Source organism: Penicillium psychrosexuale (assembly GCF_028828465.1).
Source record: "Penicillium psychrosexuale strain IBT 29551 chromosome Unknown utg000002l, whole genome shotgun sequence".
Classification (NCBI taxonomy): Eukaryota; Fungi; Ascomycota; class Eurotiomycetes; order Eurotiales; family Aspergillaceae; genus Penicillium; species Penicillium psychrosexuale.
Window position 1 is genome coordinate 1,809,862 of NW_026643187.1, and position 25,436 is coordinate 1,835,297.

The 25,436-nt window shown below is 49.8% G+C and overlaps 9 protein-coding genes across 9 annotated transcripts; 4 read left to right on the plus strand and 5 right to left on the minus strand.

Moving 5' to 3' along the window:
• Positions 1-104: 104 nt before the first annotated feature.
• N7518_001831 (uncharacterized protein) lies at positions 105-3,913 on the plus strand (the record flags this gene model as incomplete). Its single annotated transcript, XM_057182759.1, has 4 exons — positions 105-178; positions 259-446; positions 495-3,821; positions 3,879-3,913. The coding sequence occupies 4 exons, from the start codon at positions 105-107 to the stop codon at positions 3,911-3,913; spliced, it is 3,624 nt and encodes a 1,207-aa protein (XP_057044209.1).
• Positions 3,914-4,989: 1,076 nt separating this feature from the next.
• N7518_001832 (uncharacterized protein) lies at positions 4,990-7,044 on the minus strand (the record flags this gene model as incomplete). The annotated part of the gene is made up of 4 exons (XM_057182760.1): positions 4,990-6,237; positions 6,293-6,451; positions 6,516-6,790; positions 6,840-7,044. 4 exons carry the CDS (start codon positions 7,042-7,044, stop codon positions 4,990-4,992), a joined length of 1,887 nt encoding a protein of 628 aa, XP_057044210.1.
• A 1,458-nt stretch (positions 7,045-8,502) lies between these two features.
• Positions 8,503-9,731, plus strand: N7518_001833 (pseudouridine synthase PUS4; the record flags this gene model as incomplete). The annotated part of the gene is made up of 2 exons (XM_057182761.1): positions 8,503-8,536; positions 8,587-9,731. 2 exons carry the CDS (start codon positions 8,503-8,505, stop codon positions 9,729-9,731), a joined length of 1,179 nt encoding a protein of 392 aa, XP_057044211.1.
• Positions 9,732-9,820: 89 nt separating this feature from the next.
• N7518_001834 (EBP2 family rRNA-processing protein) lies at positions 9,821-11,065 on the minus strand (the record flags this gene model as incomplete). The annotated part of the gene is made up of 2 exons (XM_057182762.1): positions 9,821-10,219; positions 10,294-11,065. The coding sequence occupies 2 exons, from the start codon at positions 11,063-11,065 to the stop codon at positions 9,930-9,932; spliced, it is 1,062 nt and encodes a 353-aa protein (XP_057044212.1). The 3' UTR covers positions 9,821-9,929.
• Positions 11,066-11,352: 287 nt separating this feature from the next.
• Positions 11,353-11,765, plus strand: N7518_001835 (heat shock factor-binding 1 family protein; the record flags this gene model as incomplete). Its single annotated transcript, XM_057182763.1, has 3 exons — positions 11,353-11,433; positions 11,495-11,594; positions 11,677-11,765. 3 exons carry the CDS (start codon positions 11,353-11,355, stop codon positions 11,763-11,765), a joined length of 270 nt encoding a protein of 89 aa, XP_057044213.1.
• Positions 11,766-12,292: 527 nt separating this feature from the next.
• On the minus strand, positions 12,293-13,457 carry N7518_001836 (protein disulfide isomerase family protein; the record flags this gene model as incomplete). The annotated part of the gene is made up of 2 exons (XM_057182764.1): positions 12,293-12,867; positions 12,935-13,457. The coding sequence occupies 2 exons, from the start codon at positions 13,455-13,457 to the stop codon at positions 12,293-12,295; spliced, it is 1,098 nt and encodes a 365-aa protein (XP_057044214.1).
• A 443-nt stretch (positions 13,458-13,900) lies between these two features.
• On the minus strand, positions 13,901-16,461 carry N7518_001837 (MKT1 family protein; the record flags this gene model as incomplete). Its single annotated transcript, XM_057182765.1, has 6 exons — positions 13,901-13,990; positions 14,042-14,234; positions 14,288-14,766; positions 14,817-15,746; positions 15,810-16,390; positions 16,455-16,461. 6 exons carry the CDS (start codon positions 16,459-16,461, stop codon positions 13,901-13,903), a joined length of 2,280 nt encoding a protein of 759 aa, XP_057044215.1.
• A 783-nt stretch (positions 16,462-17,244) lies between these two features.
• On the plus strand, positions 17,245-18,656 carry N7518_001838 (uncharacterized protein; the record flags this gene model as incomplete). Its single annotated transcript, XM_057182766.1, has 5 exons — positions 17,245-17,415; positions 17,480-17,539; positions 17,593-17,723; positions 17,788-17,938; positions 18,027-18,656. The coding sequence occupies 5 exons, from the start codon at positions 17,245-17,247 to the stop codon at positions 18,654-18,656; spliced, it is 1,143 nt and encodes a 380-aa protein (XP_057044216.1).
• Positions 18,657-19,322: 666 nt separating this feature from the next.
• samB (MYND-type zinc finger protein MUB1) lies at positions 19,323-21,179 on the minus strand (the record flags this gene model as incomplete). Its single annotated transcript, XM_057182767.1, has 1 exon — positions 19,323-21,179. One exon carries the CDS (start codon positions 21,177-21,179, stop codon positions 19,323-19,325), a length of 1,857 nt encoding a protein of 618 aa, XP_057044217.1.
• Positions 21,180-25,436: the final 4,257 nt, after the last annotated feature.

Here is a 25,436-nt window from a genome sequence, read left to right on the forward strand (position 1 = left end):
TTAGTGTCTTTACCCGCTTTCTGGGGCCACTTTTCCCTCCTATTCTCTCTTCTTCGCTTTACCTTTTTGCGCCTCCTCTGGCCCTTCTCCATGCGGCTCACGCTATGTCTTTGAATGGGCTCGATAGTGCCCCCGTCGTCGAAGCCTACCAAAGTGCCCTGGCTGACGCGGGCGGGTGGTGAGTACCCCCTTTCGGTGTTTCAACGCACTGTGCGACAGATCCATTAACTTCACTTCACTGACACCCCTATGTTTCAGGTTTCTATTACACTATGTTGCAAGAGATGAGGTTGCCCTCCACGAACGAGGCGTCGGCGGGGTGCCCGAAATCCGGAATTCCATTGACGGCTACGAGGAATGCTCGCCGCTCTATGGCTTCCTCCAATACCGGCGCAGAAAAGTGATTATCCGATACATGCCGGAGGGATTATCTCGGCTTATACTAGGTATGCCCTTCGCTGCCTTTCCATAGGAATTGATCTAATATGTCCTAGCTCGAAGCAATGTCCAGTTCCAATTCGTGATCGACAAGTTTACCCCCAACGACACCGTACTTCCTCTGTCCAAAGCCTCCGATCTCACCGAAAGCGCCCTGTCCTCCGCTTGTCTCCTCCATACCGCGTCGACCTCAATTACCTCTTCTTCAAGCTCGCTTCGTCGCCGCCGACTGATGGAAATCACGGAGGATGCCGAGGAGAACGGCACAAAGGATGAAGCTCCGAGCCCAATCGCACATCTCCAGTCGGAGGCCCGACGCAGACCAAGGAGTGTCAAGTCGGAAGCTACCTTGGTGCCGTCGCCGATTGAACACCCAGTGGAATCGGAACTACCCCCGATATCACCAGAAAGTGAAAAAGCACCAGTCGATCTCATACCACCCCCATCCCGATCGAGCTCCAGAGCCACACTCTCTCGAGGGAGTCCCGTCGAACCACAATCAGCGACAATGTCCCCCAGGTCCATAAAATCAGATCGCTCCCGCTCCAGTTCCAGGTACCGAACTATCTTGGATGAATTCCCCCGTCCTTCGGAAGAGGCCCGGTTGTCCAGCCAATCCAGCCGTCCCTCACTCCGAGATTTGGAACGAGCCGCGGGACATACGCCAAAGGTTAAACTGGGACCCCGACCGTCCGTGGATAGCAGTGGTAGACCCCGCACAGCAGGCAGTTCTCGAAATTTAGACCAACGTCCTGTTGCATCCCTCCCGACAAATATGCGCTCATCTTCCGTGCGAAAGCAAAACAATGACGCGCCGCGCCCTCGATCTCAGGGGAGCACTTTCGCAATCAAACCCACTAGTCGTGTTCCACCAGTCCCCCCTTTGCTGGTTCCACCCCCCTCTATCCCTATTTCGAGACCTCAGCTTTCCCCTGGCGCCAAATCCCTTGGAGCTCTGTCGACCTCCTCGGGATTGACCCCTGAGAAAGAACGTTTGATGAAGGCTTTGCAGCAAAGGAGGAAGAATATGGCCAAGCGTGCAGAGGAAACGAAAAAGAAGCAGGCCTCTGAGGAAGGGCTCAAACCAGTGAAGCATATCGCCAAGGATCTGGATGACGATAAAGAGAATCTTATTCAGATTCACTATCCCGATTCTGAAATGATGCTGTCTGAGCCCGAGACGATCCAACAGGATCAACAGGAGTTATCTTCAGCCAATTCACCCGTGCCTCCTGAATCCGCCCCTGAGCCTGCCTCCGAGTCTATTCTTAAACCCGCGTTCGAGCCCATTCATGATCCCACTCTTGAACTTGCCACCGAACCTGTTCCTGAGAGCGTTATTGGATCCGCTCCTGATCCTGTCGTCGAGGGAGTTGCTGAATTCAGTCCCGACCTCGCTCCTAAGTCGGTTGGATCAAATTTCGAAGCTGTCCGCGAATTAGTCACCGACCCAATTGTTGAGTCTGCTGTGACGCCTGAGCCAGAGCAGCTTTCTGAGCCTCTTGAGGCTGAATTAAACCCGATCGGTGATATTTCTCCTGCAAGCGCTGAGGATGGGCCATCCTTACCTACGGCCACAAGTACCGACAGATTTATCTCAGCCGATCGTGCTGCCACACCTTCAGAGACTGTTAAGGAGGAAACAATACAGACAACCCCTGAGGATGAAACACGCACCGAGCACGAGGACTCCGCAATCTCTGGTCTCGCCCCACCTACCTTTAATCCCGACGTCCCACTTCCTTCGGCTGCCCCACGAGATTCAGGGGACGTCTCCGAAACACATTTCGAAATTTCTCCAGCTGCATATGTACCAACTGACGAGCCTTCTGACGTGCCTATCTTAGCAGAGGTCCCTCAGGCGGTTCCCCTCCCCTCCGTCCCCTCTATTACCCCTCCAGAGAGCGTTGGCACGGAAACACCAGTTGCCCCCGTTTTTGTCTCAATCGAGGTGGACGAACCGACCCCTGATCGCCTAGTTGCCGAGATAACCGAGCCTCTTACCCTGGATCAGAGGCGTAGGGTCCGCCTGGAGCCTATTCAAGTGCCTACTCTAGAGTTCTCGGACGACGACAACCTCCTTTCCGACGATTCGTTTATGGAGGAATTGACCTCCGCTACTGTCCAGCAAGCTAGACCGGTATCTGTGAAATCTCCCAACGGCGTCGATCACGCCTGGAAAAATTTGCGCGCCGTCTCTAGCCCGTTCTCTATGGGGGCATCGTCGGGTATGCAGGCTCTAGCAGTGGGCCGGTCCGTTTCTAGCTCCCACTCTGAAAGTCGCCCTACTACGCCGGTTCTCATGGCCAAGAAGATCAACGTCTCCTCTGGAATTTCCAGTCGTATCAAAGCTCTTGAGAAGTTTTCGAGCCGGGAAGGCACTCCCTTGGGTGCCAGTCCGGCTGTAAGTGCGCCATCAGCCTCGTCGTCTTTCGAGAACCTTCGCAAACGCGCATCTATCTCATTGCCCGGTGGGAACCACGAATTCACTCCACCAAACACAATGCATTCTGCTCATGTCCCTGAGAGCTTTTCCCGTGCGCCGAGCTTAAGTCGGCACAACCGTCAGGTGTCTGTGGATACTACGCGACCCCCTAGCTCTGTTTCTGTGACGGCCCGTACGGTGCGCGATGCAGATATCTCTCCCGTGCCTGCCGGACCTGAGCCGTCGGAGACCGATGTTGTCAGCCCCCAGGCTAGTCCTGTGACTGTGGAGCCTAAAATATCTGAGGCACCACTCCCTGAGATCTCGCCTATCGAGCCTGCTAGCCGTCCCCAGGACCGAAGCTTGTCAATCTCATCTACTACATCAAGTCGCCAAGCGACATCTCGCCCTGAAAGCCGTCCCGGAAGCCGCCCCTCTCCCCCCTCGCGCTCTAGGACTGACGACAGCGTCCAATCAGTATCTTCGACGCCCGAAGATAAGAAACCATCTCGCACTTCGCGACTCATACGCCGCATGTCATCGATCACATCTAACTCTCGCCGGAGCATTATCGGAGCGCTCAGCTCGCCAGTCAAGGAAGAGGAGTATGTTCCCGCCCTCACAAACGGGTCGAGTAAGGCTTCAGGGTCTACTAGCTCGCGTACCTCAGACGCTATTGAAATTGGTGAGGTGAACGTCCAGTTCCCAGAAACTCTTCTATGGAAGCGTCGGGTCATGCGCATCGATGAAGAGGGATACGTTGTTCTGACGCCTGGCACCAATGATGCCACCACCCGGAACATGACTAAACGCTACCATCTCACCGAGTTCCGCACTCCTTGCCTTCCTGATGAAGATATGCAGGAACTACCAAACAGCATCTTGCTTGATTTCTTAGATGGAAATACGCTTCAGTGTGCTTGTGAATCCAGACAGGGACAGGCTTCTGCTCTTCAGAGTAAGTATCCCTTGCATTTTCTTCGAAGTTGGAGAATAAATAGCTAATCATCCACAGCTCTCATCGAGGCCCATAGCGCCCACCAGCAATGATCCTCACATTTTCTCAAATGACAGGACTCCTTATACCGATACTCCTGTCTCCCATTTCCATTCTCTTCTGGGCGTCGCCCACCCTTTCTTTGGCTTCACCAACTACACGCATCTGCTAAACCTCCTTCGACATCTATTTCTTATCTCTTCTACATCCCCCTCTGTATCTCTATAGCTTTTCTCTGTCTTATCTCTCTCAATCTGGTGTGTATGTGTTGTGATATATGTGGCGTGTTCTTGGTATACCCCGAGTCAAAAGAGCTTCCTTTTTCCTTTCCCACTTCTCGCAATGCCAATCTACTGTTCTTTGCCATGTACAGACAGACAGACAGTATTTCTTTGCCGCTCCTTTTGCTTGCCTTTCTTAATTGACTTTGCTCTTGCATACACACTCCATGCCTTCGCATAGAGTGTTGGTGTTCTATTCAATGCACTGTGTTCTCTTCTTCTCTTGGTTTACTTCTAGAAGCTTTATATTCTAATCTGTTTCTGATTGCTATTTTCATGCATGCTAAGTTTGGAATGTATTTAAAAGGTTTATTTGATTCTCTTCGGTTCTGCGCGCGCTATTCAACTGATGTTCAAAGTTTGTGCTGGCTGGTAGTGATACGGTGGTGTGGTGGGTTTGGGAGAAGACAAGTAGACTTAGGGAGAATATCTCTCGTGCTATTACCAGCTATGTGGTTCTACCTACTTTTGGGGGGTATCAAGTGGAAGCAATCCGAAAGAATCATCAGCGAAGCATCAAACCGCTAGGGCTCTGCACATCTAGCAAATTCATGCCGCAACACCCTTCTAACACCCAACGCTTATATATTTCCATTGCTAAGCTTAAAATATAGCCACGGGATATCTCTGTATGCAAATAAAATCGTTAGACGGAGTATTCTTGACAGCCGCGAATAAGAAGTAATTCGATAACATACTAGAGAGGAGGGTATATAAGTGTGGCGCTGTGTTTTTCTCATCCACTGTTCCTTTCAAAATCCAGCGATATGAGATTTTGATTGTTCAACTGTTTTTTGGATTTCCGATAAACGTCATGGCTCATAACGATCGTTAATTTCATGAAGCGATCAGGTGTAACCGTTCGCAAGGTCCTCGAGCTCCTGATCTTCATCATCCTCTTCATCTTCGTCATTCTGCTCTTCTAATCCCTCGGTCTCTGGAATGGATGTCTCTTCATCCAGGGGATGTTGACCGTTTTGAGCCGTGCCATTCTCTTTATTTATAGAATAGAACTCCGGGAATGCAGTGCGCATTTGCAGCACATGCGCATCAACGACGTATTGCATGAGGTTGTTGACGGGGAAGGAAGTATGCATGCGTTTCTCCGACTCCATCAGCTCGACCTTCATCTGCATCTCCCACTCGTGCTCTCCGGCATGGTCCCCAATAATCTTCTTCCGCTCGTTTTTGTCGGTGGTCGAAACCACCTTCTCGCATCCGGGCATGCGGCATGTCCAGGTATCAGATATCTCGTCGATGAATTCTTCAATTTCATGTGGCGTATCTGGAGTGGGATTCCGCTCTAGAGTCAGAGTTTGGCGTGATGGTGACGAAGATACGGGAGGAGTCTGGAGTTTATCTTTTTTGATATTGTCCTTGAACAGGCTCTTCATAAGAGAGGAGCCGGCGCCGGTCGAGGAGGCTGCAAAGAACGAGCGAGTCCGAGGCTTTGTGGCTGAGAATGGATCTCTGATTAATTCATAGCCACGCGTTTTGCTCGGTGTTTCAATCTCGTCGACGTCGTCGATTTCATCAGTGTCCTCTTCGTCTTCCTCGTTTGACTCGACTGTTTGCTGGTTTGCGGGGGCATTGCGATTTCGCTTGCCGGTCACTTTATTGGAGACTGTGTGGACTTTTGGACGCAGCACAGACTTCTGGGTCCGGCCGCCCCGTTCATCGTCGCTGGATTCTTCCTGCGAATCCAGAGGGGTTAGGAGTGCAGTTGGCAGAGGGGCGGATTTCGTGGATGCATGTGTGAGTTCCCTATGGATAACATAGCGAGACCATCTAAAGTCCTCTTCATCCATCATTTCTAGCACGGCGCTTGCCCTGAAGGCAATGATTTTCTGGGCGTCTTCGTTGCTGAGAGAGAATCGTGCTGCAAAGCGTTCTCCCAGGAGGTCAATATGCAGGCGACGCTTTGCCAAGTGACCTTCTTCTCTAAGGTCCTTGAGCAGCTGGTAGATGGCATCGGCTTGTGATTTTGAGATTGCTGCAGGCTGATGTCGTGGAGTTGTCACTTCTGGTTCATCTGCGGGCTCCGTTTCGCTTTCCTCAGAGGGCTCAAGCTTGTCTAACAGCCTATTATACTCATCCTAAGCTTATTATCAGTATGCACAGAGGCTATTGTAAGGAGGCTTCTTTGCTTACATTAAATCGGCGACGCAGATGGACGAAGACACTTGTCTTCTTCCATTCCACATCTGAATCACCTTGGATCATGCAACGAAGTAAGAAGGAAGCATGTGTCCCAAAGACCTCAGCTGACTGTTCTCGGGTCTCACATGAGCCATATGTATGGTAAGTATACTAAGGGTGGATGTATATTAGGCTTCGGTTTGTATAGCGCATAGCTTAGAATCGAAAGACTCACTTGTTCGCAGAGGCTCCTAAAAGATGGATTGATCTGTCTCTTTCCTTGCTGGTGCTTATCAACCAAGAAATACAGCAAGTCAACAGCCTGGACCATGCGATTGTATGTGGGTGTGAAACCCTTGGCGGGCGAAATGATGTCGTACCAGCCCGCCTTACCAGCAACCCAAAGCTCAATGCTCTTGTCTTCAGTTTGGCCGTATGCATAGTGTGTTACTTCGTCAATAATAATGCGCTTAGGAGGGTTATCCGGGTTGAGCACTGATGGGCGAGTGGCTGGTCAGCAAGCTGCTTGATAAACGCGCATTGATACAACGATACACACCTAAGTGTTCCTGGTCCTCATGAAGCGGCTCTAAGCAGCCGATCACCTGCACTGGATTTTGTTCGGTGGCATCCAGTAGATTTGCATATAGCATCTTTCCAGGCTTTAGGACCTTCACATCGGTCAGGCTGAACTCCCACCAATCGTTCTCATCAGTAACAGAGGGATCGGTGGGAGCTAAGACGGTTTCTTCGCGGGACGTCATGGTGGAATTGGCATGGTGGGTATCGACAATAAGGTATGGAAAAGTGCTGATATATACGTAAGGTCAATTAACTGAGAATAAGAGAATAAGAAGAAGGCGACTTGGAATGGAACCTTGTAGTTGTCAACAGTCAAAGTCGTCGACCGCCAGTAAATTACGGATACAATAAGTTACTCACAATTAATTACATGGGGTCTCTGCCTGATTTATCGGGCATTTATACATAGATCAATCACGTGCACATGACATAATTACATAACCTAGAATTTAAGGTTACAGCGGTCCACGGATCCACAGGTCTGATCTAAATTAGACTCCGATCGGATCTCAGCTTCGAAAAAGCATACATATGCATGTACATCTCTAGGCACACCATTCCTAGAGAAATGTTCTCGGTCAATACAATACTGGAGCCGCTGTGAAGTTTGCTAAGGTATGGTAGGAGCCGGATCCACCGTGGGTCTAGGTTTGTGCCCGAGAGGTTATACGTGGAAGAATATTTGATGATCTAGGAATATCGAGATGTATCAAGTTTCGATGCTAGACGCGGGGTGTGGGGAAAGCATTTTTTGAACGCCATCTCAATTCAAGCTTTCCTGAAACCACAAAAAAATTTGGAAGACTGAAGCCACTCTTTTATTTTCTTTCGAGGGCCAGATCTTTTCATCCGCAACTCCATAAGCAGTGTAGTATCCTCTAGGCCGAGCATTACATTGTCGAAATTTGGTCCGGTCGAAGCCAAAGGAGTATTTTTGCTCTCGCATCAACGAACATCGCAGACTTTACACTGTCATGATTGCATACTAGGAGCTGTTAAGCAGGGAGCCCTGGTGTTAGGGATAGGCGAACCTTGCCAAATGGAAACTCGGCAGTTGCACTCTGACAGACGAGGAAGGCGTTGGCTGATACAGCTACTAGGCAGAGGCTTCTGTAACTAGTTATTTATTCCTTGTACGTAATCAGAAAGATCCATGACTGGTAAGACAAAGTACTCATGTATTCAAAAGGTAGTCAGAACGGAGTAGGGGTGCGGCGACAATGGCATTGAACTGCCCTAATTACTCCAATGGGATTGTAGATATCATCTTGGCTTTCCCTTTATGCCTGTTATTTTCTGCTATAAGAGAAAATAGAGTATGAAAAATGGAATCTACAAGGACATCAAAGATCAAAAAAGAGGCACAATGCCTTCAAACTGCAGTTGTAAAAAACATTAAAATAACACCGAGGCTTTTCATCTATAGAGTCCTGTAATATCTGCAGATATCTCCATTAATGATCTAGAAACCTGTATATCAATTATATCAGAATCGTAGGGCAATCGCCTTGTCAGTCCCAAAGAACTGCCGTAAAGGCGGCAGCCAAATCTCTACCAAAATAACTTTTTCCCCCATTTTGGATTGACTCCCACCTTTCCAGATGCCATTCCCTCCAGGTTTTCGGCTTTTTCGCAAAACAATGTCTGGCGAGAAGATCCTTGAAGGCGTATTCGGTGAGCTTGAATCCTACTAAAGCAAGGCTTCGATCTAACATCTCCGATAGCCGTCCACAAGCCGCAAGGCGTCACCTCCGCCGACGTAATCCGCACTTTGCAGAAACACTTCAACCCCTCCAAGACATTCAAACCATGGTTAGAAGAAGAACGCGCCCGCCGCGACCGTGAGAGCCAGTTCCAGCGCAAACGCCGTCGCCACCAGCGCCTCGACGTCAAGATCGGCCACGGCGGCACCTTAGACCCGCTCGCGACAGGCGTGCTCATCACCGGAATCGGCAAGGGCACAAAGTCCCTCCAGGATTTCCTGGCCTGCACCAAGAGCTATGAAACCATTGTGACCTTTGGCGCGGAGACGGATACCTACGATCGCCTCGGAAAAATCGTGCGCCGCGCGCCCTACGAACATATCACACGCGAAGCAGTCGAGAAAGCACTGGAACAGTTCCGTGGGGAAATCATGCAGAAACCGCCCATTTTCTCCGCTTTGCGAGTGAATGGAAAGAAGCTGTACGAGTATGCGCGCGAGGGCAAGATGCCGCCGATTGAGATTAAGCACCGGCCCGTCGAGGTCTTGAATATGGAGATTGTGGAGTGGTACGAGCCCGGCACGCACGAACACAAATGGCCCGAGGTGGAGATGACTGGTGAGGAGAAGGCTGTCGCTGAGAAGCTTCTTGATCAGGAAGCATCGGTGCCTGCGCCGCCGGCCGAAGGTGACGCTACAAGCCAAGCGCCCGAAGCTTCTTCTACCAAGCGCAAGTCGCCACCCCTGGCGGATGAAGTGAAGGATGATGGTGCGGAGGCTGCTAAGAAGCAGAAGGTGTCCGAGAGCGAAGCGGCACCTATAGCACCTGAGCCTACTGCCCCCGAACCTGCAACCACAGAGGCCCCTGTTGTGCCTGCAGAGGAGCCCAAGCCCCAGCCTCCGGCGGTGAAGATTAAGATGACTGTCACGTCGGGTTTCTACGTTCGCTCGCTGGCACATGATCTAGGCAAAGCTGTTGGTAGCTGTGCTCTGATGAGCGAGCTTGTGCGCAGTCGTCAAGGTGACTATGAACTCTCCCCTGATAAGGTTCTAGAGTACAAGGACCTTGACGCAGGCGAAGAGGTCTGGGGACCGAAGGTGGAGAAGTTCTTGACAGAGTGGGAGGAGAAGAGAGCCACTAAGGCTAAAGCTGAAGCAGCCCAATAGGCTATAGTCTAAAATGATATAGCATTTGTATATAGACTTCCTATCCTGTAATATCAACCCTAGGATTCAATAACATATCATAGAGAAAATAAATCAAAACTGCCATTTTTTGGTTATCCAGACCCAAGCGAGAAAAAATAATTACATGATGCACGATACAAATGCAATGTCACAACATAACCCATCACGTCAAAACGATTAGTTGCGTCCCTTGGCTTGGACTCTCTTGCTCTTGCCGGGTCGCTTTGCGCCAACCTTCATCTTCTTAGCGGAGAAGTTGCTCAGATCACCGCTGGACGCGGCATCGCCGCTCTTAGCATGGCGCTTCTTGCCTCCGAATCCGAACTTGGCGTCCTTCTTCTGGCGCTTCGAGCCACCGGGGCCATCACCACGGCTACGCTTCTTGTCGGGTTGGGTAGCTTCTTCAATGGCAACGTCGAACATATCATTGGCGTCGTCGGTAGGGGCAGAGCCATCAGCCTTGCGCTCTGTGTGAAAAATCAGGTTAGCGACTGCGAAACTCATAGAAAAATACCATGAATGAAACAAAGTGAGAACATACTCTTCTTCAAGGTGTTGATCTTCTCCAACATTTCGCGCTTCTCCTTGTGTCTCTGCTGCAACTTGGAGTTCTGGACCTGCTTGCCGAACTTCTTAAGATCACGCTGGCGGCGCGCCTCAGCAGAAGCCTTCTTGCCAGCAGCTTCCTCATAAAGCCTCTTCTTGATCAAGCCCATGTGCTCGTCATTCTTCACCATCTCTGCGAAGTAATCGCCTGGCCGCGTGAAGGGAATGCCATCCTTCTTCAGCAGGGCACGGGCCTGGGTAGCGGCAATCTGGCAGACCTTGTAGAACGCCAATTCACGGTTCAGGTCGTCATTCGCGTCTTCGACCTCGATCGGCTCTTTCGAGACTAAAGAGTTGTGCTCTGAGAATGGGGTGTTGGGACCGATGAACGAGATGCGCTTGAGGGCGGAGAGGATAGCGGCAGAGTTGTTGATCGTCAAACGCTGGTGGGGAACGACATCTTCACGCTCATCTTCCTCGAGGTCGGAGAGTGGGATGTCTTCTTCCTCTTCCTCTTCCTCTTCCTCGTCATCTTCCATCTCCTCGTCCTGGTCGACATCTTCCTCTTCCTCTTCATCCTCAGCATCAGAGCTGGCGGCCTTCTCTTCCTCCTTCTCCTCCTCCACGATCTTGTCCTCGGGGGCGGCAGTAGCCTTCTTGGCCTTTCTTTTTTCCGCGGCCTTGATCAATTTCTTCTGCTTCTCGGTCTCGAAATCACGGCCCTTGTGGGCATCGAGAGCCTGGAGTAACTTGCTGCGCTTGACCATTCTTGCTTTGTATTAAAAATACAAAGAGAAAATTGTATTTTGTGTAATGTGAAAGGAATTGAAAAAAAGAAAGCGACTTGGTATCAAACCCGCATCAGAGAATCCACGGGATTTTTTTGAAATCGCGCCAGTCCTGATCAAGCTAGCGTCACCGATAAGACCAAGCTAGTCCGTAAGTGGAAATATTTCGGAAATATACATGACCCGATCCCTTATCGAGCCCACCGCCCTCCCCTCCCTCTCTACGTGCCTCAAACAGTCTGTATAGCGAATGCCATAGTCTCACAATGGCCGACGAGTCCAAGTCCCCTTCTCCAGACAAGCTAGAGAGCTCCCTACCAGAGGGTAAGTCTCTTCTATCCCAACCGGTACATACCATCTGCAAGCTCCAAACTTCACCTGTCGCTCTTACTAACTAAATGCCCTCAGAACTCCGATGCCCAAGGCCAGCTCACCGCAGCTGTGGACGATCTGCTCAATGAACTACAAAGTAAATTCGACAATGTCTCTACGGAGATGTTCGGGAGACGTGAGTTCCTGCCTCAATCGTCCTCCACCACCGCCAATACATTCATACCTGCGACTGTGTACTAACCTATGTATATGCGCAGTGGATGACATGACCAAGCGCCTCGACGAGCTAGAGGCGTCTCTGGCTGCTACATCTTCAGGGACTGGCGCGCCGAGTCCGACAAAATAAATATGAACGCCTTTTACCCATACTCCGCGCACGGCGTTTTTGGCGAGAGTGCAATAAGCGCTACACTTTCTGGCTGTCCAGCTCTGCTGAACCCCTGTACCAATTGCGCAACACATACTTAATTATGGCATACATGGTGTTTTCTAAGGCTTTGCGTGGAACCGCCGTGTAGTATGAGCACACTGGCCTGTGTCTGGTTCTGATACTTATGCTTTTACGATTTCATAGATACCCTACAATCAAACGAGGATACTCGTACAGAAGAGCCAATCCATGTTTCGTCATTTACTTGCGTGGATCTAGTTCATATATAACATGGACATTTTTGAAAGGGTGAACCCGAAGTTGGTACTCAATTCATACAATATACAGCATCAAGCAAATATTCTCGTATACAATTCAATCCATTTCCATCGAACCCATGGTTCATAGCATGCCCGGTCCTCAATCTAGAATCACCGTGACTATAGCCTTAAGCCAAAAATCCAAGAGGGAAAAAACAATCATCTAGAAGCAATGACAAGCACTTAAAGCTCATCGTGCTTCTCCGCGCCAACAAAGCTACGGAGAATGTTGCTGCGGGAGAGAATGTCATCCAGCTTCTCCGGGGCCGAGCCACCCTTAGCCAGGACCTTCTGGAGGCGGGCCAGCTCCTTGACAGCATATTCCTCGTTCTTGCTCAGCTTCTCCGCGGCCTTGACATAGTACTCGGCGTACTTGTCCGGCAGACCCTCGGCGGCCTTCTTAACATCAGCCACCAGATTGTCGAACTTCTGCGCCGCGACGCTCTCGCCAACAATCTCGTCCAGAACGGCGATGGTGCCTGCCAGGCTGTCAAGACCGCCACCGACGGTACGGTGAGTACCAGCCTTCTCGTTGATGAACTTGACAAAGGCCTCCTCGGAGCGTGCGCCGGAGTAGGCCTCGGGTTCGGTCGAGCCCTTGGGGAAGAACTTGATGGTAGGGAATCCGGTAATACCCTGTTCCTTGCTCAAAGCACGGGAATTCTCGGCTTCGGCGTCGACCTTGGCGATAACAACGTCGGACTCGAGGGCGAAGTCGTTGGCGAGGGTTTCCCAGACAGGAGCGAGGGTCTTGCAGTCTGAACAAAGGACGAATTAGCAAAAACGAACCACAAGACTAGAGGTTCAATTAGGGAGTCAACTCACGTCCACACCACGGCGCGGTGAAAGCGACCAGCACATCCTTATCGCCACCAACAGCGGTCTTGAAAGAAGCATCGTTCAGCATCTCAACCTTGCTAACCTCCTTCTGTGCGCTACGAGGCTTGATGCCAGTCTTCTCGGTGATGAAGGCAGACAGGCTCTCGAGATCACGACCACCCTTGTACTCCTCGGGCTTGTCACTCTTTCCATCAAACCACTTGACAGTAGGGAAGCCCTGGATACCGAAGCGCTTGCCCAGCGAGCGGTTCTCGTCAGCGTCGACCTTGGCGATGGTGACCTTGTCTTCGGCGAAGGCGAAGGTCTGCGCAAGCTCCTCGTAAATCGGGGCAAGGGTTTTGCAGTGACCGCACCAGGGAGCGAAGAATTCGACCAGTGCGGGCTTGCCAGCCAGGACAACTTCGTCGAAGTTGGTGGGAATTAGGTCTTTCACTGCGGAGTTGCTTGCAGTGGCGACGCCGCTGAGGGCTGAGAGGGCTCCGAGGAGCAGGAAGCTTAAGCGTGCCATTGTGTATATGGATTTTGATGTGAGTATACTTTCGGAGAAAGTATGAGTTCACAAAGAAATGTAGATGGCGGAGTTTAAGCTCGGGGGAGACGATGACAAACAAAGCCGAAGAGGCCACTTGGTGACTCCACACCGCAGATCACGTCCATCTACTGCCAAGGTTGACATCTACGACGTCCATAATATAAAATATAGCTACTTCCCCTATGCTATATTTGCGATTATTCTGCCTCTTGAGTAATACAAGAGTTTCTTCTTCGTTTTCTTGATTTGTTTGGTCTCTGTTGCTACCTAGATAGTTAGTAATACACTGGAGAATTGCTGGTATCGTATTTCCTTGGGCAAGATCGGAGCTGTTGGCATAAACTGCAATTGCAAGCTGCGCTTGTTAACCCAGAATCCCCGCGGTGGTTGATTGGTGTCGTTGGCGAGATTTGTCCATATCATCGTCTCTCTGCCAGCCATTTGCTTGCGTCTTCCCAGAGCTCTGCTTCTTTGAACTCCTTGCCCGTACTCTGTGTGCCTACGTAAACCTATCTTGAAAATTAGCGTCTGGTCAACATTCAACATCAGGCAATACTAACCGCATCCCACAGCTTGAATGCCAAATCCAAGTTTCCAATAAAGCTCTCGCTGTGTTGGAACCATTCCTTGCCCTTTGCCTTGACATCCGCTCGAGCCTCGGGAGATGTCGGATTCGCCTGTAGAGGTAGGTCGTCGAGGTAAGTCCGAACCGCAATTCCAAGTCCACAGTCATTATCATCAATAAACGGAAGCCTGGGAGAATAGGTCAGAACAGGATACAGCAGAGCTAGGCTAAAGGAACATACTTGATAGCCATGTCAGTCCAGTCGTTGCGGTCCCGATCAGCGTCACCACTGAGCAGCAGACCAGCCAGTACCACCTCGATCAGATTCCTCAGTGCAGAGCGCACCGCAGAAATCAAAGAGCGGTAGCAAAGAAGTTGACGGCTTAAAGGTCCAGAATATCCAATGCTCTTGTGCTGAAGCTTGGCAACGCATGCAACACGCGAAACCAGCATATTGAAGGTCTTGTCGTCTTCGGACCCTCTCATGGGACCGCCAGATACATGTGAGAACCAGTTCTTAGTGTTGAGAAGACCCAAGCGGATCATCTCAATCGCGATGAATATAGATTCCTCGAGGTTGTCCGCAGGATCGATAGCTGATAGTGCCTGCACTAGACACTGGCCCCACGGAGTGAGCTTGTGCTTGTCGTCAACGTATCCACGGAGTTGTAGGAAGCGCCACATAACATTAGATAAAATATCCTCCTGCAATGAAAGTGCCTGTCGAAGCTGTTAGTTATCGGTAGTGTCAACTCTATAGGTAAGCTTACAGGTGTTTCTTTATTAGCAAATGACTTGGACGCAAAGTCAGAGTCGCTTAAGCTCTGGACAGCAAACTTAAACGACCCGCAAGGCGCCTGAAGCTTCTTGATACTTTCGGGGAATTTATCCCCATGGATCTTCCAGGAATTGATGGTTTCCTTGACTGATGGGATGCCCTTGAGGTTGATCGTCCGCTCTGAGTTCTCATCGAACCACGGGCGGATCCGAATGACTTTCGTTTGATAGAATCGATGAAGCGAGTTTGCTAAAAGGCAAATAGACTGGGTGCGGATGGGTGTCAAAATCTCACCCACAAGCCGGCGGTAAATCTCGTTGTCTTCGGTACCCAGCGGTAGCGAAATGCGAACTTCGCCAGTTGTGAGGAAGTTGGGTACATCAGCTCCAATGATACCTTTAGAGAGATAGAAGTATAGCTCCTCCGGGAGGCGCTGCCCGATAAGCTCATGCATATCCGACGAGGTATTCTTTGGATCCATGGGTCCGACTCGACCTTCCACGTCAATATAGACATGATGCTTCACAATCATATATGCTCGCTTATACAAGTCTGCGTAGTGAAGCTCCTGCATACGGCGATCTTCTTCAAATTGGGCGCACAGTGTCAATGCACTGCGTCCGGCTGCGTTGAACATCGGCAACGCATCACGAATGGTGGGGCTTTTGCCGGGGTAAGCAGGGTTCTCAAAGAGTGGGAGGGAGCGCAGGAAGGGGGATCCCAGTAGTAAACAGAAGTCCAGGAATTGTTCATTTGAAAGTCGACCCAGCTCCTCCTGGCAGGTTTGCTTCGTGATCCAGAAGAATTGCGCGGGCTCGGTGTCGATACGGGTGACCAGCTTGTCAAGGTCAAACAAGAGGGCCTCGGAGGGGGCGAAAACGGCATCGACTACAGGATTGCTACCACGGGCGAGGTAGGAGAGCTATCCACCGGAATTGGTTAGAACTTACAACAATCCAAGCATGGCGCATAGGTAGCCACTCACCTGAGCCACGGCGCTGTATGGCGCTACGATGAATTCCACTCCGTTCTGGGTCAAGATTCGTTGCAGGAACTTGAAAAGTGTCTCCGGGGGCGGGGTGCCTGAGGGTTCGGTTGTGTCAGCGATTGTTTGGGAGCTTCGCTGTACCCAGTGGTAACGATAGAGGCCCGGCAAGTCCATCACCAGGGAAAGGGTGAAAGAAGGATAGTAGGTGGTCATACCAGCACTGCTGAAGGCATCGACTACCTGGTCTGCCTGTTGCTGGTCGTAAAGGTCCCAAGCTTGGTCGAATGAGCGCGTCGATGCGGGCTGGGCGCGGTGCTCTTTCTTGCCGAATTCCAACCCATTGAAGACGAAGATAGTGGCGACACCAAGGTTCTTGAAAGTCTGCAATTCCTTCTCGATATTACTCCTCAAGGCGAACGGGAATCCGCCTAGTGCGCCTAGAAGCGCTTCCCGGGTTGACTGGTTCACGAGATGTTGGTTGATGTAGTGCGACGCATCAATGCCAACAACGGCACCCTTCAATGCTGAGAGGGGTAGGGACTGGGTACGGCCAACGGCCCATTCATCGAGAGGTCGGACTAGTCATGGAGATAAAAGGTTAGCTGGTGCGATTGCGGGTTGTGGAGCTGTGTTATTGCATACTCGGCATGGTTCTGGAGCTTGTCTGTCACAGGGCTGAAAGCACGGCAACGCCGGGCATCAAAGCCCGAAGGTGGAAACAGGAGGTTAAATCAAAGGATATAAGAGCAGATCAAAAGCTCCGTGATCACAATATGATGAATCGAAGCTGGGATTGTTTGGGTTTTTCGGAATGGGGGAGGGCGAGATCACGAGGGGAGGAAGGCGGAGTTGGAGTTGTCCTTTTGTTTTTTGCCTTAAACGCATCACATCAATTTGTTTTTCGCGTGTTTCAACCACTTCTTTTTGGTTTCGGGTCTTTTGTGGGTGTATTTGATTTAGTTATGCCATGTTCAGCTCCTATCTGTGTATTCAGATCCTGATTATCCGCTTCCTATAGGGGAATGTACGGCTTATAATGAAGTCATGCCCGATATGTGTTTAAATAGGAACAAAACAGTCACAATTCATTATAGCGTACAACAAAATCGTCTAGACAATGTTTATCATCCTTGCTGAGTGCATTAGGCGTATATTTATAAGATCTATGCCCAGCTCAGGTGTATAACTAAGCGGGGGCAATGACACATCCGGCGGGGTTCCATGTCCATTCAGGTCGGATATCGCCTAACTGACTGGAGCCGACTATTAAACAAGAAATTGGATTGATTGGACGCAATTTGATTATCGCGATATTGAAGATACGCGATAGTCAATCATATGTGCACTAATAGTGGTTTCAACCCTATCTTCAACTATATATTCACTCCAACCTTGAACCCTAACTGCTGTCCTATTTCTGTCTCTCTTCAAAATGGCAGACACCACAGTCCCAATCGAGCTCCCCGTCATTGACATCTCTAATCCCCATGACCCCACCGTGGGGAAGGCCATGCTGGACGCCGCTACAAAGTATGGCTTTCTATACGTCAACAGCAAGGGAACCGATTTCACCGTGGAGGATGTAGACCATGCATTTGGATTGGTAAGACTTACATTACACTCCAACTGTTGACATCTATATGCATAACATCTGACCATTTCTATAGTCAAAGAAGTTCTTTTCGTCTCCCTCACAGGAGAAGGAGACATGCAAGATCCAGCCAAATGTTTGTAATAAGACTAAAGGCAAACAACACATCCAGTCTAACAATATCTATAGAACCGTGGCTGGTCTGGAATGCATACAGAAACCCTCGACCCCGAGCATCAGCGGGTAGGTTATGGCCTCCAACCCGCATATAGTACGAAGACTGACACAGGATATGGCAAACAGACCGGAGACTTTAAGGAGTATGGAACATCCATATCTCCAAGCCTTGAAATACCCCCAACCATGAACTAACCACACAACTAGAGCCATGAACTTCGGCGACTTCAAAGACGGCAAAGCCCAACAGCCTCTGCCACCGTCACTGGAACCCCACGAAGCAGAGATCAACGGCTTCGCCGAACTCTGCAACAAAACCTGCACCCGAATCCTGACTCTGCTTGCTTTAGGTCTAGAGGTACGTAACGCCACCAGGTGTATATATACACCATAACCACCACTCCCAGCCGCATAAATATGTAATCTATACCAACCATCAACCCTAGATCCAAGAAGACTTCTTCACAGCCCGACACGACCCAAGCACAGGAGCGACAGGCAGCATCCTACGGTACCTATACTACCCATCGATATTCTCACCGACAACAGCAGCCTACAAGCACGACAAGGACGTGCGAGCCGGCGCGCACTCCGATTACGGCAGCATAACGCTTCTCTTCCAGCGGCCCGGGCAGCCAGGGCTAGAGATCCTGACTCCAGAGGGCAGCTGGGCGCCCGTACCCATCGTGCCTGGCACCGCAGCCGAGGCGGAGGCGTATCCGTTCCCGCCGATCTTGGTGAATATCGGCGACCTGCTGAGTTATTGGACGGATGGGCTGCTGAAGTCGACGGTGCACCGTGTTGTTTTCCCGCTTGCTGAGCAGCGGAGCCCGAATCCGCAGGATCGGTATACGTTGGTTTATTTCTGTCATCCTGTTGATGAGACGGAGTTGGTGCCTGTTCCTAGTGGGGTTGTTGTTGCGCATCGGGAGCAGACTGGCGGTGTTCCTGCTGATGAGAGGGTTGGATTTGGAGGTGGAGCGGGGAATTTAGTGCCTGGAAAGAGGCCTTTGACGGCGCATGAACATCTTATGTCAAGATTGGAGGCTACATATGGGTTTACTAAGGATGAGTGAGGGTGTGATCACATAGCTTCAATTTTGGCGCTCTGCGAAGCCTGGATTACCGACTACATGTAGCTTACTGGGCACTGGGTAGATGGGAACAGAGTCATTCGTGAGACTGGGAATAAATTATAAACGCCGGTGCCGTTGTGGCATAGTGCAAACACAGAAAAGACAGGTCCTCCGGACATAAATCAGAATCATAGATAGGATGTGCACCAGAATGCTCCAGATGACCATAACACGACCCAAGTTGTCGGCAATTATGCCCATCTACTGACATAGGAAAGTCGTGATAGCGCAATTAGTTATGAGAGAAAACATAATGGCCAAAAAAAGCAAAAGGCAATGGGCATATTGCCACTGGAGGTTAGAATGAGATATACAGTCATAAGAAATGGTCAAATGTGGATGAGCAATGAAACAAGGGCTCGGAAATGACGACCCAACGTCAATGGACCAAGATGAAGGCAGGCTGTGCGAGAAAGGGAATATGAGAAGGCTAGACATATAAAAGGTATCTTCGGGTCGAAATATAAACGCCGCCAGATTCTGAAATGCCATGCGCAAGAGGAACCTTGGAACAGAATGAAAGGCAGACGCAAGACGGATATGACGCTATGCGAGTCGATATGCATGGAAATCAAAACGAAACTCCTCTGGGGTCGTCGGGTCGTATCAAGGGGTCGTATGGCACCAGTGCCGGTGGTATACCCACGCGGATTTCTGGCAATCTTTGCTGCAGTATTTGGTGCGACGGCAACGCCGACATTTGGCGAACTGACGCTGGAATTCTTCCCACTTGCCACACTTGTAATAGGCGCATTGGCGGATGCCACCTCTCGCCTCATCCTTACGGCAGAGGTTTCTCATGACCACGCACGCCCAGTATTGCATGTCCTTGGAGTGATGTCGAACAGTATACTTCTCCACTAGGGGGAAGATGTTGAAATCCTCGGAAAGAAGGTACTCGTCTTCCTCATCACATATATCAGGGGGCGAAGGGGGGCAGGAGTCGAAGTCCTCATCCAAAAGATAGAGCTGGTGATCAATTTTCAACTTGGGGACAAGATGGGATGACTGGAAGTATGACCGGAGGTTGCAGTATTTGGAGACATATGCTAGTAGCTGAAGAGACATCAGGACATCCTCATCACGAGGCATGGCTGTCAAGACTCCTTGGGCTGCGGGACGTTCCCGAAGGTACAAAGCGTAGGAGCTAGGAGCGAGAGTAGGAGAATTAGGATTGTTGGTAGCTTGGGTAGGAGAGAGACCGAGTCCGCCGTTGGCCTGTGTGTTGCCGTTATTAATGATGCTGCCGTCGACAGTCGAACGATGAGTGATGTTGAAAGTCTCCACCTCCGGGCCGACTTCAGATGGATCAGTGACGGTTAGATCATGGGCATTAGAGACACCGTCTAGCATCGTTGTGTCCCGCTCGTCAACACTGTCAAGTTCCATCCTGTTCGGGAGTCCAACTATGGTTTCAGCGGGCTGTCCCATAGCACTATCGTCTCCCATGGTCGAATCTTCGCCGTGGGCATCATCCGATTCACCGGACGCCGACTGCTGCTGGCGGATCAAAGGACGTTGGCGGGCGGCAATAGTCTGGGGAAGACTGCGAGGTTGTGAGTGGAGGGGACCACTTGGGGTGGTCGGGGAGTCAGGTTGTGAGACGATCCCAGTCTGCAGACTGGGGAGCATGCTAGGAAGACGCTCGGCGTCACGCACAGGACGTAATCCGAATCCATCCGTAGTATCCATAGAGGGAACCGCGGTGGCAAGAGGTTGCATTGACCGCAGGCGATTGCTAGCGCGCGGGAACCGCCCATCGTTCAACCGGTGGTTATGGGCTTCTTGGCCAAATGTACTGCGCTCCGGGGGAGATGTCATAGGGACACGAGGAGGAGATGTGATATCCATGGCATCGGGGTCGTTAGGTTGACTGTCTTGGTAGAAAGGCCGGGGGATTTCGATACTCGGCGGAGGGGCTTGTCGACGCGAGTGGTGCGACTCGACCTGCGGGTGTGACTCGGTCTGGGTATCTACATCCATAGGGGTGGAGCGAGTGGAGACGCCTCGGTTGCTGCTGGGCCTTGACTGCCTGGAAGAGGACTGCTTCTCGGAATCGAGATCGGTGCGCAATCGCACCTTGTCCACCACCTTGATGTAGTTGTTCAGAATGCTGGCAATGACCGGGACCATGTCGGCTTCCACCACTCTTGTCCTCACACTCTCAGAGCCCCGCACACCAATGTTGACAACGCATTGAAAGGCGAGGCTCCATTTCCACATTTCCAGTAAATCCTTGCTCCGACCTTCCTTGAGGATGCATACCAATCGCTCAATGCCGCCATCGACGGTGAGAATATCTCGAATCCGGGCGGACGAGGTTGTGAGGTATGCAAGATGGTTGAGAGAGTTGATGAGCGGTAAAGTCGATGTGCAATCAAGGGCACGACGGTCATAGAGGGTGGTGGTGATGTTGACCGCGGCCTTGTTCACATTGGGAATACTGAAATTGACTTCCCGCATGATGAAAGAATGAAAACGGAGATGTGACGAAAGAGCGAGGGACTAAATGTGGTATCGATCGATGCAAGATGACATCCAGAGATCAAATGCAAAAATATGAGGACCTTGACGGATATTGTGTAATTCAGCCCAGAGAGATTGATGCCGACTGCGGATTAGGAACTCGCGCTGAGAGGAATCAATCCAAAGACATCAGGTGAATGAAGAGGGTGGTGGGTTCAGATTTAGAGAAGATGACCCAAGAACCAGAAGGGGGCGAAAGGGCATCCAAGACTCAGACTCAGAGGGTGAGGCTTTTTAAGGAACGGGAAGGGGGAGAAATGAAAGAGAGACCAAATGCAATATGCAATGAGACGATAGATGCGTCTACGCGGTATTCGATAAGATGATGAAGATTGTCGATGGAGGGGAAGGGGAGAGAAGAGGAAGGCTTTGCGAAGGCAAAAGCGGAGAGCGTCAGGTGCCTCCTTAATATTACCAAATATGGGTTGTACCCGACACAGAGGCATTTGGCGCCACCTTGGGGGATTTACCCTTTCCTCCCTTTTTTCCCTTGTTGTTTTGGTGATTCATCTGTACTTGTACGGAACATTGTATTCTTTGTTTATTCGCATCTGTCTCATTTCTGATCTTTGCAATCTCTCTTCAGTACTCGACCCCCTCTGTTACATTGGGTACCGACCTCGGAGTTGCCACTCGAATATCAAAATTACATATCCTTCTTCACATACCATTACATGTCACAGGATCAATCGATATCTGTCAGATCATAATACGTACAACGAGAGACGATCGTTGCCAGATTCTCTAGGTTATGCCTGATACAGACGGTACAGGCGGAGGCTGTAGATCTTGAGCAGTGACCATCACAATCCACCACCCGATGAACTATTTGAATAGCTTCGGCCGTTTGTCCTGAATAGAAGAAGTTTGGACCGAAGCAGATAGAGCATGTAGCTGCTGTCCCCATAACAACTGTGATTCCACACCATAAATGAGTTGTGTTACATCTATATATCGGCGAGGTCAACGGCTTAAAATGACTAGTTAAATGACTGGGTCCTAGGATCAAGGAAAGAATCTAAATGCTTCTTGTGCATTGTACGTCGAAGCTGTTTATTGCACATCTCCTCTAAGTATGATATACGTTCCGTCACTATTGATACTACGGTATATGATAGTCCAAATGGGATTCAAATGGCCCGTGGAACAGAATCTTGAAAATATACCGCCTGGCCTGGACCTTCTGACCCCTGATGGCTACACCTATAATGTGTAATATTGGTGGAGTCTAGTATCCCATAACCTTTCTGATACTCCCTGATGCCGTTTCATCAGCCCTGACCAGGTAGTTTATTTTGAGAATGTGTTTAAACTTAGCAACAAACAACTGACAGCGGCTTGCCGAGGACCAATCGAATACCCCCGCAGATGTGATAGCGTTGGCCCACAAGGCCTCCATCACATCTTGACAGGGTTTACAGGCGCCTGCAACAATGTGGCGCACAGACGGCGAACTAAGATTAGAACACCTGCGAACTGCCGAAGGGAATCAATGTCCGCCTGTTTGCACCTCGAAATTTTTTGGGGGGTTTCAAGTTTGTTCGTTTCATCCTAGGGCAAGGCTTTGAGAAAGACAATAATAGCGGCTATATCGGTTAGGGGAGGGATAATACATTATTATAGGCCCCTGCGCGAGATCGTCAAGCCTACCCCGCCAGACTAGCTCAGTTCCATTGGCGAATTTCGGATATTGGATTGGAAGTTTCGACTTGACAAAATTGCTAGTGTCTACGGAAGTTCATTCGGTACTAGCGAAGGCTACTTCTGCAGCCTGCTTTGTGTATACTCCTTACAAAGTACATTCGTCTTCGTCCTGACCGTCTTGTTTATAAAAGGGGCAGCTCGGTCCATCGTGTATGGCCCCTTTCTCATAAGAAGCCGAACTTAGTCGCCGGAGTATGAGGTATAAAAGGCACTCCCCCAGAGCATGGCAAGAGATGTTCGTGCAAAGGATTCCTGGGAAGTTTTCAACATCGACAAGTTATTAGGCTTTCGATTTTCCCCTGGGATACAATGCAGCGTCCAAGTCTTTCGTAATATGTCTTCCAGCATCCGTTGATATGCAAATTGCTTATTCCATAGCCGGCGAGTACAACTATCTTTGAGACATTATGTTATTAGGTCACAGGTACACTTCCGTGTAAGGAGTCAGGACTGGGAGTTGAATCTGCGCCCACAGCCTTGTACTGACACGACAACGTGCTCTTTGGAACCTATATACACTCGTGATACATCGCCTTCCGATCGCCTGCCACGTGAGTAACCGGAGAGACGCCATTTACTCAGGAGTAGATCTAATATGCACAATGCACGTGATACTGGCATTCATTATCCCTCAAGAAAGAGGGAATGGTCGGAACTTCTCTGAGATAAGCCGCATCATCTCGTTCTTGAATCAGAATGTTCAGTGCAGGGATTCGGATGTGTCTTGTGATATGACGTAAACTATAACTGGTTCTGCTTGGGTTCTCATCCCTGGAGCTGAGGGCGTGGGAATGGTGACACAGATATTGGCAGTCTCTCGTACTCGGTTTCTTTTGCTTTCTTTGTCATAGGTGCTTGCTCACCATGTTGTATAGTTTTGTATAGATCTCCTCAGAGTATGAGTCAATATATGACTGCTAGAATATCAACGGCATACAGTGAGGTCCGTTTCAGATAACAGCCAAATAATCTATTAGACTTCGGTCATCTCGATCTCGACGTTGGCGGGTGCCTTACAGCCCGAGCTGAGATGAGTTCATCTCTCTGATCGAGGGTTTGGATCATGACTGTACGTACAGACTAACCCATGTTAGGCCGACAGGTAATCATGGCTTTCAGACCAATGGATGTTTTAGAAGGTTCGGGATCCCACTATACTAGTTCAATTGCCTATTCGTGGTTTAATATAGACATGTATATATGTAAGTAATTATGGAGTAATGTCATTGCAAATCTCCGATGATGAGCATCTGCATGACAGACGCCATGTCGAAGATCCCGAGTGGAGATCTTGGCAGGAGAGGAGCACACGGATATTCACTGACAGGGACTTGCCCCTGAACATCCATGGATGGATGTATATAGAATGACGAACGTATATCCAACGGAGAGCAAATGCCGAAGACTATATCGAGCCGATCGTCCCCGAAATCGAATTGCAACGTCGCACATAATGATCGTCCAACAGTCAGCCGAGGATTCCCCCGGGCCGGAGTTAAAAAAAAAAAGGGGGCTAGACAGCACAATGGATTGTTTGGTGGAGACTGGGCAGAGATGTCGGCTTTTGACTCGGAGAAAAAGACCCAGAAAAAGAATCCTTAAAAGAATCCTCAAAGAATCCTAAACGAATCCCAAAAGAATCCCTGAAAGAACAATCCCTGTTTAATTTATCTCTTTAAATTGCGCTTACCAATGTCCTGGAAACGGTTGGACCCACCAGAACGGGAGTTGAAGCCGAATGGCACGATACTCTAGGGCTAATATATGTCATATACCTAGACGGTTGCTATTGCACGGAGTTCTCCGTGCATATCTCCATCATATCCAATAATTGTGATATAAATTACTTTAATAGCCAATAAATCAATACGGACGTACTCCGTATTTAGCCACAGGGCCGTGCACCCTGAACGAACGCTCAGTGTGAAGCTTGGACCTGCACGGAGTACGGAGTAGGTCAATATTGTTTAAGCATAGATTGGGAGTTGGGGATTGGGAGAAGATCAGAGATAAATATGGATATGGCAGTTGCAATCATGCGAGAATATCAACTCATGCCTGGAATACAGGGTCATCTTCTTCACATAAAGGGTAACTGGGACATAAAACCGGAATTATACCCAGAATGGACATGGAGGATAGTCCAATCTCCGTTAGCTCCATAAAAATTACCTTCTATGCAAATGGAAAAGGGGAACGCAAGGGAGTCCATTTAGCTCGTGAAGAATGTATTGGCGTACGGTACTTGATATGTCCTATTATACAGGTTGTTCAGAGCCGCCGGCGGTTAAACCGTGACACTTGGAGTAAATCACTCTTTGCCGCTGTTACTGGCTGGATTTACACTGTCTTCAGTCTCCGGGCTAGTGGTCTTAGCACCCAGCCGATCCTCAACGCCACAATTTCGCATATTCTCCTGAGATCAGGAGGGTTCAGGAGGGTTTAGGAGGGGTGATATTTTTTTTTGGCTTTAAAAACTTGGAACAGCTA